At 34.0% G+C, this 13,840-nt stretch overlaps 1 protein-coding gene across 6 annotated transcripts in view; it reads left to right on the top strand.

Moving 5' to 3' along the window:
• The window catches only part of Nf1 (neurofibromin 1), a 307,973-nt gene that overhangs the window by 153,847 nt on the left and 140,286 nt on the right, over positions 1–13,840 (top strand). For 4 of the 6 annotated variants that reach the window (XR_002821949.1, XM_023719976.1, XM_023719977.1 and 1 more), the window contains 2 exons: positions 3,562–3,697; positions 7,626–7,688. Coding sequence is in view for 5 of the 6 variants with exons in the window: in XM_023719976.1 (XP_023575744.1) it covers positions 3,562–3,697; positions 7,626–7,688 (199 nt within the window). In the remaining variant the exon portion in view is untranslated. The remainder of the gene's footprint in view (positions 1–3,561; positions 3,698–7,625; positions 7,689–13,840) is intronic. The other 2 variants (XM_004635435.2, XM_023719978.1) reach the window with 1 other exon arrangement.

The raw sequence follows: 13,840 nt of genomic DNA on the forward strand, positions 1-13,840 counted from the left end.
TACTGCAATCTCATGATAAAACTTGGTATCTTTTATTAGTACATATTAGTTATACAAAATAGTGGGTTTCATTTTTGGCATACTTTCACACATATGTAACACACTTTGATCACCTCCCCCGTTACCCTTCTTTCATCCTCCCCATTCCACTTCCCTTTTTCTAATAATTTCCTTTCTATCATGATAAAAACTTTAAAAGCATGAGCAGTTGGGTGGAGTGGCCCATGCCTATAATCACACCTACTTTGGAGGCTAAGGTTGAAAGTTTGTAAGTTTGAGGCCAGTATGGGCAACTTAGTAAGACCCCAGACTCAAACAAGACAACAAAAAGTTTAATGCATGAGGGGTCACTTCTAATGGATGAGATGGAATCCACTCCTGGTGTAGACTCTATGAATATGGTTGAAATGGAAATAAACAAATGCCTCCACTTAGTTGTTAAAGCAGTAGAAGTGTTTAAGAGAGGCAAGTTCATTTTCCCCCAAGACAGGATCTCAACGGTGCAGTCTAAGCTGGCCTCAAATTCATAGCCAGCTACTTCTACCTCCCAAGCACTGAGATTAACCCCCAATTTTTGGGGAGAAGGGGGGGGTTGCTTTTTTTTTTTTTTTTTTTAGGTCTGGGATCCATTACTGCCAGGACGTGCATCATGGCCCATTTTTTGTGCTGGAAAACAAACTCACAACCTTGCACTTGCCTGGCCACTTGTTTTTTCTTTTTAGTGGAAAACAATGTAAAACAAAATTTCATAACAAAGTAACAGAAGAATAACAGTTAATGCACTGCATATTATTCAAAGTACAAGATATGAGCCTTAGAGTTTCTCTAATTGATATTAACACAAACTTTCCTTCTCAGTAAGCTAAGAGACACCAATAGTAACTGATTTTCCCCCTTTTACCTTCTGTTCTTTCTCCTGTACCCCAACCCTTGATCTTTTTGAACAATTAAATAATTTTGAATAATTTCTTGAACAGTTTCTTACCACTTCACAATATCTTGTGGTACATTTTAAACCTCTTTCAGTTTCTTACACCAAAAGCACGGTATACAATGCACTATTTTCTTTACTGTTAATATATTTTTAAAGAAAATAAATCATTAGAAACTACAGAATTTCACTAAACAAGATGTTAGAAATTTAACAGTGGTGGTTATATTGCATATTGTTATCTTCAAATTAGTTTTTCAGATTACCAGATTTGAGCATGCAAATTGGTCGAAAAATTTTTTTTTAATTTAAGTATTATTTTCAGTAGACCAATAGAAATCAACAGTACAATTATCCCAGCTGTCCTGTGTATATATTCATACTTTTTCCCTTCTTTCATTTCTCCTTTCAATTCTTCCAGTTGTTTCTTCCCTTTAAGCAGTTTCTCTGTGAAAAGCAGTGTCTATAGTACTTTTGGATTTCTTTTTTCTTTCTTTCTTTTTTTTTTTTTTTTGGTACCAGGGATTGAACTTGGGACTCTGTGCATGCCAGGCACTTATTCTACTCAGCTATCTCCCCAGCCCTACAGTACCTTTTGGATTTTATTTACTTTTTCAGGTTCTCACACTTAGGGAGACAACACAATGTTTACACATGTGGGTCTGATTTATTATGAGTATGGTCTCTAATTGCATCCATTTACCTATCGAAGTCTTGAGTTTATCTTTTTTATAGCTGAGTAATACTTCATTATACAAAAATATCCCATATTTTTTATCCATTCCTTAGCTGATTTAACAATGACAAATTATGCTGCTATAAACGTGGGTGCACGTGTATTGCTGTGATAAGATGTTTTCAATTCTTTCAGAAAAAATATTCAAAAGGGGTATAGCTGGGTTGAATGGGACTTGTAACTCTTAAGTTTTGGTTTTTTTATTTTTTTGAGTAATCTCAACACTGATTTCCATAGTGGTTATACCAGTCTACATTCCCACCAACAGTCTCTTCAGCACTTTTCCCCCACAGCCTCTTCAGCATTTGTTATTGGCTGACTTCTTGACGGTAGCCATTCTTTTGGACTAAGATGGAACTTCAGTGTTGTTTTAAGTTGAATCTGCTGAATGACCAATGATGTTGACCATTTTTTCATATACTTATTTGCCATTTGTATTTCTTCATCTGAGAAGTGTGTATTCATCTCAGATGCCCATTTTTGGATTGGGTCTTTGCATAGATGGGTGTTCAGTTTTCTTTCTAATTCTTTATATGTTTTAGATAGAAGTCCTTTGTCGGAGGGACAATTGGCTAAAATGTTTTCCCACCCTGGGTTTTCTTTTCACTTCATTGATACATTTTTTTGGATACACTAATGCTTTTTAATAAGATGCAAAAAAGAAAAAAAAAGATGCAGTCCTGGGCCAGCAAGATAGCTTGGACTGAGCACCTGCTTAGGCAAGCACAGAGACTGGGGTTCAATCCCGGGCATCACATGCCATGCTGTCACTGTCCCCAAGTATGCTAAGCCAGCCACTGAGACCGGGCATGGTGATGCATCCCTGTAACCCCAGTGCTGGGGAGGTTGAAGACAGGAGAATGAATCACTAGGAGTGGGAGCTATGTAGTGAGACCCTGTACCAAATACAGAAATTAAAAAAAAAAAAAAAAAAAAAGCAATCCTAGTTGTTGACTCTGTGAAGCTTTTTCTATGCAATTTGGTTTTTGTTCATGAATTTTCTATCTACCCGTCTTCAGGAATTGTACCTACTTTTTCCTCCAGTAGATTTAGACAGTTTGCTATTATTGCAAGAAAGTAAATGCATAAAATCTTCATGTATGTGGATAAATATTGGAAATAAAGTATAGAAGGAAAGATGAATATTGTATTTTATTAGTGTTAGTGAAGATTTTTAAAACTCGCATCATATATGTGTTGATTTTTTTCATACAGGCTTAATATATAAAATGAACTGGAAAATAACCTATTTTTTTTTTTTTTTACCTATCTCCTCTACCCATGCCCCTTTGCTTCAGATGTTTTAAAGCAAATCCCAGAAATGTTTTCAACATGTTCTGATTTTATGCACACATGTTCATAGCCCCTGTTTTTCTACATCCCCCCAATAAAAAAGCCCTAACATTTTTTCTTCATGGTATCAATGTTTATTAGAAATTATCAGTACATAATAAAATAAATTTGAATTTCCTGGCATTTTTAACAAAGATCTCACAGAGTTATCACATCAAAGAGTAAGTGGCAGCTTACTTTGGGGCATGAAGAAAAGTTTCATAGAAAATTGTGTCTGTGCTTTGAAAAATTAAATGCCCCAAAATGACTCACGAATCAGTTTCACTGAGGTAGCACGTGTGTGTGTTTTTCTAATTGGTAAATGTTTGTAGGTACATAATAATTACATTCCTCTTAGGAAGTTGACACATGTACATGATACATCTTAATTCTTTAAAATATTTGGTTAAATTTTTTGGTTATTAAAAAATTGTCTTTCTTACTCATTTGTTGTTCATTTAAATCAGAGTCAGAAGTCTACGCATCACATCTAGCAAAGTGTCTTTTACAGTCTTTTTTAAGAAGCAAGTTTGTTTCTTTTGAACTTTTCCCCTTTTTTTAGGTTAGAGCCTTCAGAGAGCCTTGAGGAAAACCAGCGGAACCTCCTTCAGATGACTGAGAAGTTCTTCCATGCCATCATCAGCTCTTCCTCAGAATTCCCTCCTCAGCTTCGAAGTGTGTGCCATTGTTTATATCAGGTATGCTTAAAGTTAGAGATTGTCATTATTAATCTGAAAGTTTGATTTAGAAAAATGCTTGGCTGAAAAGTTAGCTGCTGCCCTTGGGTATTTGACTGTGATATTATCAATTGGGTGAATAATACATTGAGTTCTTCCCGGAATCGGCTTGAAAGAAACTTCAATTTTCCTCTGGTCAGTTTGGAAGTATTTTAAGAGAATACTTTAAATTACTACGTTTTTCTTACACTGGGAGCATATTTAAAATTTACTGCAGCTGTTGAATGTGGCTGAAATTATATATATTATGGAATTGTGTTATTATCTTTCACCTAAATTACTTAGTCATTCACGCTAGAGACATGTCCCTCACTTTTTGCATCAGGAACTGTTTGATCTGTAATTATGGTTTTTTCATTAAGATACAATTGGCTCGTATCATAGTTTCCCAGGAGACTTAGTTTACTTGATGTATTGCTCTGTCATATGAGATGTATTATTTCATCATCATTCAGACCAAATTATGAGATTTTCTAATCTCACACTTGCATTGCAAGTAGTGCTTCTGAGTTCAGAGGTCCACTTGTTCCCTTTTTCTTGAGGGAATTTGATCTTTACTCCTTTATGGTTTTTCTTGGTTTCAGATTTCATTTGCAGTTATAGGAATGATTTATTTATTGCAGGAGATGTTGTACAAATCCACATTAGCCTTCTGAGAAGGAAAATATATTCTCTGGAATTTGGGGACGGGGCTAGGGAAACAGCTTACATATTTACCAAAATCCATGCCTTTGTCTCCCTCTTTTTGCAGAGTCATCCCCAGCCATTTGTTTTTTAGCACACAGCTTCAGTTGCTTAGAGACATTAACAGCTTCAGTAAAATCACCATTTTAAAAAGCTGTTGGAGGCTGCTCTGTGAGGAAATTTTCCCACTGCTATTTTTAAAGACATCTACTGTATCTATAAAAAGAAAACTTTTTACAATATTCATGGATGGTAAAGCATATTTAGCTTTAAGTCTGTATTGTGATTTTATTACCTTTTCAGAAAGCTCGAGGAAGCTTAGGTAAACCCCACATAATTTATTCAGCTAGTTATGTCTGAACTTAGAAGGTGGTTAATTCTAACATGAATCATAATACAGTGAATATTGTCTTTTAAGATTAGACCTTAGATTTCTTTTTAAATCTAATTCACTGATTTTGTTTGTAAAATCAGGCAGACAAAGAAAAGTGAGCACTTATTAAAAACAGCTTTGGTCAGTTTCTTGGTTGGCCTATGTAGTATTAACTTTTCAGAGAGTAAATTGGTTTCTAAATGACAGTGGCTTTGCTTCAGCTGGTTAAAAGTTAAAGGAGACTGATGACCTGATTACATGGTTCTTGTTCTCTTTGTGGTTATAATCCTAACTGAAAAATCTTTATATGTTATCAGAAACATGGACATTAATCTGAGACTATGTTATTGATAATTAAAAGAATACCATGATACTTAGTAGGTACTTTGGACATATTTAATGAAGGAATAAATTTCCCCATTCCTTCTACTTAAGTGAACAAGATTCTTGCCAGTTTTCATGGTTAGAACAGGAAAGAAATATAGTACTGAAAATAGAGCCAGGTGATGACTGGTACCTAACCAAACACTAAGTTGTGCTTTTTAGAGCACTTCATAATAAACTAACCGTATTACCCTAATATAGTTGAATTACATTAAACTTTACATAAAATTGTTCTTTAAAATATTATTTAAATGTGTCAGTGTATTATTTTGGAGTCTGGGGAAATTTAAGATTGTTGGAATGCAAAGTTACATTGAGCAGAGGCATAAATAAGGTTTTGTTTTTTAGCATGTGATTGAAAACCAGGAGTTTTATATTCATTCATTACAAATAAAGATAGAAAAACTAAGCTTTGATCTCAGTATATTTTTTCACTAAGTCTCCCTCCAAAGTTTTTTTTTTTTTTTTTCTTTTGGCCTGCCCTCTTGTTTTATTTATCTTCCCACTTCTGCTTTATTCTTGCCCTTCTGACTCTGGCGGTAACATAATGGTACTTTTGTACTTTTATGTCCTGCTAGGAAGGATAGTAGTTGATTTTTTATTTCCTTTGGTAAAGATAGCTTCTGCTTTTGGACTCTACTGGGGAAATTTTGAAAGCTAAGTGAGTATGTTGCTAGTTAATAAACAGCATTAGCTCTTTTTAGTCGAGTTTATATTTTGGGCTTTGGGCCTTTTTGTATGTATCCTGTTTAGTCAGCTCTTCTGCTTTACATGCCCTCTTTACGTAGTGGACTGGGTTAAATTTGTATAGGGAGTTCACTGTAAGGAGTTAACTGTGAACTGTAGTTAAACATGCATCTGGTTATAATTAAATCATTTTCTCATGTGTTTTCTCTTTTCCTCCCGATAATTTAGAATAAATAGAAATTAATTTCCAAAATGGATATTCTTTTCATGTTACAGTGAGCAGATTCTGAGGCCAAGCTGTTATGGCTTTAAGTAAATGTCATTTTTTGCAGTGATCTGCTTCTTCAGCCTAAGTAGTTTATGCAGAATTATGTAAGGCTATAAATGGTACTGTAAGTTATCATTAAAAATACATAAAATGAATGTTTACATAGTTACTAGAGGTTTTGTCTCTAAAGTGTGAATGTAAGTTCCATAGAGATAAGAGACTCTTGTCATGTTACTGCCGCTTCCAGTACCTAGAACACTATCTGACATGTAGCTGTACATGCATCACCTGAATGGATGCATGCAGGGGTTGGGGGGATGGCTGTCAAAATAATTTTAAGCCCAAGTTGTTAAGGGTTATGGTGTTGGGTGGCTAGAATTACTAGAATAAGTTATAGTATGTAGTGGAGTAAACAATTGTTGGTTTAAAAATATTTTTAAAATAATTATTTTGGGGCCAGGAGATGGCTCGGTGGAATAAATGCTTCCCTGGCAAGCGCAAGGGCCTGAGTTCAATCCCTGGTTCCGCAAAAATAAATAAATAAATAAATAAATAAATAAAATAAAATAAAATAATTATTTTGCCTACTGTAGTGGTCAGGAGTCATTTTGAAAGAGCTCTTTAGCCTAGAAAGAGGGCTGGGATAAAACCAATGGATTTATCCCAGCATTTGTTTTTCTTTGTGGGTTTTGATGAGTGCATGAGGGAGGGTTCTGATATATGCTCAGCTGCAATTAGTAAAAAGTTTTAAGCAGGCTTTCCAGTTTCATTCTATAATTATCTCTTGAGTGTCTTAACTTTAATATTAATGCTTTTTTTCTAGTTGAGCTGATAACATTTTCCTCCCAAATATTGCATAGCTTTTAACATCTTCTGATTACAACTATTGCAGGAAGCTGCCTGCAAACATTTAAAAATATAGGGCATGAAATCTTAGCAGTAATCTTTTTTAGTGATTTCTAATTGAAAATCTCTAGTGAGTTTTTAATTATATTTAAATTTTATTTAGTCATTATGAGCTTAATTAAATACCAGGTAGTGGAAAAATAACTTTTAAGTCAATTAAAGGATACACAGAGAAATATTTTACATATCAGAAAAAAATGTAAATACTTGACATCTTTTAAGTATATGATCTACTTGTAATGAACATTTTATACAAAATTTATCAGAAGCCAGGAACTAATTAAAATGTAAATTCCATATCTGCACATTTACTTGGGGAAAATTTTACTGTTATTGATAGCCAGAAATAGTAGACATGATTGAGTCTCAACATTTCTTGCTGTTTATTTAGTGCTTGGCTTTTAAAATGTAATAAAATTAAACTCCAGAATTAAAATTCATCCCACAAAATTCAGTTGATTTCTAATTTTTTGTTGATTCCATTTGTGTTACATTTTATCATGTAATTTTATGTACAAGCCAACATTGTTTTCGTTGCTGTATGTAGTCGGTGCTGTGACTTGTTTGTGCTCATCTCTGTTCTGTAGGCAACTTGCCACTCCCTACTGAATAAAGCTACAGTAAAAGAAAAAAAGGAAAACAAAAAATCAGTAAGTTTGGAGAACTTTTTATTAGCTGTTTCTTTCAAAGCAAACCAAAAAATCTTTTGCTGTTTGTTAAGAACATCTTCACTTCAGTCTATTTGACCTTCACTGTAAAATCATTCTACTAATTCTGGCACAAAGTAGCTCTCATTTCAATTAACCCTGGAATTAAGTTACATTGAAACATTCTCTGTGTTCCTTTGGTTTGATTTATCCCAAAGAAATATTGTGGACATTTGTTGCATTGGATATTCTTGGTCAGATTTTAATGTCATTTTAAAAATTATAAATGAATGCAAAAGAAACTTAATTTCAAGGCCTTAGGAAATGGCTTACTGTCTTCATTCTTCTTGTTTGTAGATCATATGAATTGTTTTTTTTCCTATGGAAAATTTTTTTTGAATTTTTAGAAATATTTGGTGAGAAAGTATCACTTTCTATTCTGTTTTTTTTGGGTTTGGTTACCCTGGCCCTTCAGTTCTAGGGCTTGAACCCAGGGCCTGCACATGCTTGGTAAGCACTATACCAGATAAAGTATCACTTTCTAAACTTAATCTGAAAGCTGCTAAATTTTTTATTATTTTTTCCTTGTATTTTTGTGTAGTCTCAGCCAGAATTTAGAAGATTGTGCTTAGATATTTTAATGACAAAATTTAACATTAGAATAACTTTACCTCAGTGAAAATCAATGTTAAATTATTGATGAAAATACAGTGAGCCCATATTTTAGAGAAACTCTTCATTTTACAAATGTACTGCCTATTTCTGTGAATTTGCCCAGGTTTAAAAGGAAAAAAATTATGATACTCATAATTATTTTTTTCAAGTGAATAAAATTTGTCCAGCAACTTAGCTTGATTCACTTTCAATTTGCCATCATCTATCACTGTGAGTTACCCTTATCATGCTGAGTCCTATCTCTTCATTAATTCAAATAATTGTAGAGATAGATATAATTATTAAAAGTCAGTCTTCTTAAATAATTTGAAATGTAGTATTCATCTGGTTTTATTTTTCCTTTGCTTAAGCTTTACATATAATGAAGCTTTATATACAAGTTTATATTTTAAATTCAGGGATAAATTAAAATTTAGAGATACTTTTATTGCGTCCATTCAAGATTTTCATTTTAAGTAAAATAAATTTGGTCAGCTTTGTGCAGATAAATGGATGGCCTTCATGAATAAAAACGTCTAATGCTTCAGCCTTCTAATTCTCGTATGGGATTAACATGATGTACACCATTACTGTTGAAATTAATTTACTGTTTTAACATTCTTATTAACTGTTACACTAATGCTGTGATTTAATGTATCACATAAATTAAAAATTGGGTTTTCTTTGTTTCTCTATAGCATGTTTTCTGACCTTCCTAACCTTGCTTTATTTACTAAGGTTTTTGTCTAACATTGTTCCTTGAAATGCCATCTTCCCCCCGCCCATAAAGCTATTTTCAGATTTTTAAAAAAGTTTCTGTGTAACACTAAGTTTTGGAATGTATTTCTTAGCACAGGTGATATGAGGTCCTCCTGGACATAAGGGGAATCTAATTGGTAATTTGAGATTTTTAGATAACATTTAAAAGAGTAAGATAGTATAGTCATTATATTATAAATTTAAAATGTCATTTTTTGGAATTGTTTATGTAACAGAATCTAATCTTTTAAAGCAAGCCATCTTATTTCATAGAATATGTATATAAATATTTTTTCTGTCATCTACTAGAATATATAAAATATAGAGAAAAAGTTCCAGCTTCTGATATCTAACTATGCAGCCATAGTACAGCTAATTCTGTTTATTATACTCAAACAATGCATAATTACATTTATTTTAGAAGTTGTCTACCTAGAGCTGGGTGTGGTGGTACATGCCTGTAATCCCAGCATTTGGGAGACTGAGGCAGGAGAGAACCCTTGTGAGTTCGAGACCAGCATGGGCTACAAAGTGAGCTCAAAAGCCAGCCTGCATAGTGAGACCCTGTCTCAAAAAGACGAAAGAAAGAAAGACGACGACGACGACCAAGAAGAAGTTGCCTACCTAACTCAGGAAGAATTTGCTATCATTAATCATCTGTATAGGTTGTGATCTTTTTGCTGATGTGCAGTTTATTACTGGATTTATTTGTAATACATAATTTTGCTTTTACCAAAGGAAGTAAAAAGAACAGCTGATAATTGGTTTTAACACAGACTAGCCCAGTATTGGCCTTAGAAGTCTTTTGGATCTAAATTAGATTTTTTATGCATTAAATAAAACAAAACTGGGTACAGTGCAGCATACCTATAATCCTATGTACTTGAGAAACTGAGGTAGAATTGCAAGTTCAGAGTCAGCCTGGGTAATTTAGACCCAGTCTCAAAATTTTAAATAAATAAGGCTCAGTGATAGATTACAACTTGGTTCAATCCCTAGTACCCCCCCCAAAAAAAACCCTGCAATAAAATTATACTGGTTAATTAGTGGTGAAGGAAAGAAGTAAAAAGCAGTCATTTATAAATTGATTAAGGAAGCCTATTTAGCGAATTCCTTTAATACTAAGTTTTATGTGATGTTCTAAACTATAATGCTACCATCAGTGAGATATATGCTTATGTAAAACAGTGTATGTCTCTAAGATGAGGATGCTTTGGGTTTTGACATGAATCATTTTTGGAGATATGGAAGATGAGAAAGAGTACTTTTTGCAGATTTTTCTGAGGCAGAGACTTGCATAAATAGTAAATATAAATCAGACATCAGTGTAAATTACACAATAAAAGGTGTTTGTCACAGAGAAACAACAGTAAATAGCTACTTTTATTTGTGTGTGTGAGAGGGGTTGGGATTTCGTTCAGTGGTAGAGTACTTTTCTGGCATATATCAGTCTCCAAGTTCAGGCCTCAGTATGGGAAAAAAGTGTGAAGTTTTTATTGGGGAGGATAGTATTGGGATTAAACCTAAAGCGTTTGCACTGAGCTGTATTTCCAGCCCATTTATTCATTTATTTGTTGGTTGGTTGGTTTATGTTTTGAGACAGGGTTTAACTAAGTTGCTGAATTCTCCAGGCTAGGTTTGAACTTGTAATCCTCCTGCGTCAGTCTCCCAGAGTTTTGGAGTTACAGGTATGTGATGCCACATCCAGCTTCAAACATTACATTTTAAAAGAGCTCTCTATTGTACAGGTATTTATGAGACACTTTAAAAGTTTAATGTTTTATCAAACACCTCTTTGAAAATGAAGGTGGGTTTTTTTTCTTTTTCTTTTTTTTTTCTTTCTTTTTTTTTTCTGTTTAGAAACTTCAAGGATTTTAATAGGTTAAATTGAATATATTGCTAATTATTTTTAAACCACATGCTTAACTATCAGTAGTTTTGGAGGGGCCAGGGAGATGGCTCAGTAAAATAAGTGCTTCCCTGACAAGCACAAGGGCCTGATGAGTTCAGTGCTCTGTTCTGCAAAAAAAAAGCTTTGGAGTTGTGTGTATAGCTCAGTGGTAGAGTACGTGTTTAACATGTATAAGACCTGAAGTTTAGCAGTATAGTTTAGAACATCACTTCAATTCTGAATACAAAAAAATCCAAAAAAACAAAAAAACCTTCCCAAATCATTTCTTAGAAAACCTTCATATCTTGTAAGTTCATCAACATCTTGTTTAATATTAAAATTTGGTATTTTGAGAGGAAGTGCCCAGTATCAGTGGTTATCCAGGAGCATGCTGCCATTACCTGATGATTTTTGTCTGTGTGAATACATGCTATCTTTTCGTAACTTTTTCTGAGATTTAAAAGAGGGGCCTGATCCCCAAAAGGTTAAATAATGTACTGGAATAGTAAAGGCCTTTGCATTTCCTTTTCTATATTTGAAATTTTATTTAAGTTCAAAATAAACATTTCAGTTTTAAAGATTTTCTGCCAAGGGGCCGGGGAGATGGCTCAGTGGATTAAGCGCTTCTCTGGCAAGCGCAAGGGCCTGAGTTCAATCCCTGGTTCTGCCAAAAAAAAAAAAAAAAAATCTTTCTGCCAAAACAGATGTAAGTTTCCTTTTATTTACATATAAGGTGGCTCTTCATGTATTCATAAGCATGCAAAGGAGAATAACACAAAGAAAGCTTCCTGAGCTGTGTATTGGAAGTCAGTATGTCACTATATTACTTGAAACATACCTCAAGTGTATAAAGATTTATATACCTTGATAAAAGATTTATTTATTTATTTATTTATTTATTTATTTATTTATTTATTTATTTTCAGAACCAGGGATTAAACTCAGGCCCTTGCGCTTGCCAGGCAAGCGTTTATTCCACTGAGTCATCTCCCCCGCCCAAGATTTATATACCTTGATAAAAGATTTTCTTCACCTTAAAATATCATTTTGAAAAAATGTTAATTTCACTTATTTCATATTAAAGGTAATAAAAATTATCTTGACATTATAGGCAGTAGATAAGAACACATGCAAAATGTGGTTTTTGTATAAAGTAAAATAACTTTTGTTCCTGGATTAATGTAGTCATTGTACCATGTAAATTCATGACGAGAAGTACTACTTCCTTGAGGGCTGATGAACAAAAATTAGTTAGGTGAGATTCTGCTCATAAATCCCCATTTTCCTCACCCCATCCCCTCTACTTTGAAGTAGAGTCTGTCCCTGCAGTACCAGAGTACCAATAAAAGAACTGTGATAGCTTCACTGTTGCAATTGTCACTGTTCTACACAGCAGCTAGCCACATCAAACAAGAATAGTTGTAGAGATTAAAATGTATGTTCTTTAAAAAAATTATTAAGCATGTGTGTAGTATATATAAAAATGTAAATTCTGCAGTGATACAGTTTTTATGTTCAAAAAGGGGGCCACTGGGAAGAGATGGGAACTGGGCCAGTTTTGTATTTTCTTGTGTAATATGCCTACTGCCTTATCTTCACTGTGGATGTTGTCTCAAGAGAAGGTAAATCTGTTTTAGATACTAGGTTTGTTTGTGTTGCTTTTCAGAATGGGCAACCATTTCTTTCTTTCTTTTTTTTTTCAAAGTTTTATTGATAAACAGCAATGAGACAGTTTCAAATCAAATTGGAAGTACAGTTTCAACAAATAATACACTGCATATATTCTTCTTAGTGGTTAATTGCTGTACAAGAAGTGGACTTGTGATCCTATTTACAAACACCATTAGAACAAATCATTCTATTCATTAAGAGAATGCAACTATATATCTATCCCAACCACTTTGAATACACAGATACAAAATGGACATTCATCGGTATACCCCATTTTTTCTAAGTTCCGTTATTGAATATTATAGGTGTGTAAACTCAGCAAAATATTCTAAAAGAGTCCAGTAGCCCATAATAGCATTGGGTCTTCTGTTTAACTGGCAATGTCAGAAATTATTGACCTGAGTCCCCCACAGCTCAACATGACAGCATGGCTTTACTTCCTATATTTTGTCTTCATACTTTTCTACTGGATGGTTAAGACCAAGGTAAAGCAGGACCTATGCAACAAGAGTTGTAGCTTTTTGGTCTGAGAAGGTCAGTGAAATGCCCTCAGGATTTATTTATCCTGAGATCCTGTACCTCAGATTGTAGAACCTTTGTCAGTGCAGCCATGTGGATGAGTCACGGCCATTGCTTGGCCAATGTGCTCTCTGTGAAAGCCTGAGAGAGTGTCTTCTCCCCATGTGACTCTCCTTAGGCACACTCTACGTCATCGATCACTTTCCTCTTTGGCCCCATAATCTTCTTGATCAGAAAATTTGGGACACTACCGAGGTACATGACGTTACAGTACAAGTTCTTATATGTCCTGAGTCTTAATTGACCTTAGAAGGTTAGGGCCAAAATGTTGGCATTCCTTGTAGCCCCCTTTTTCTCTAATTTTGGTCTGCAAACTTACGTTGTTAACCATCCAGAAGACAAGCTTATTGTTATTATCAAACGATTTAGGCTATTAAGCTTAACCTCACTATCTCACTGCATTTCAAACATCTTAGGCATCATAAGGAGCAGGTATTTTTCATCAAGTATTGATATGTTGAACTTTAAGTCCCTGCAAACTATTTCTTGACTACTTAATTTTTATTACTTAGTAGAATTATAAGTTGAAATAGGCATTGGGGTTATCTCCTCTAGTAGGATCCTTTCTTTTGGGTCCCCAAGAATTCTCATTCCTCCATAA

This window comes from Octodon degus, unplaced genomic scaffold (genome assembly GCF_000260255.1).
Source record: "Octodon degus isolate 3935 unplaced genomic scaffold, OctDeg1.0 scaffold00072, whole genome shotgun sequence".
In the NCBI taxonomy this organism is placed as follows: domain Eukaryota; kingdom Metazoa; phylum Chordata; class Mammalia; order Rodentia; family Octodontidae; genus Octodon; species Octodon degus.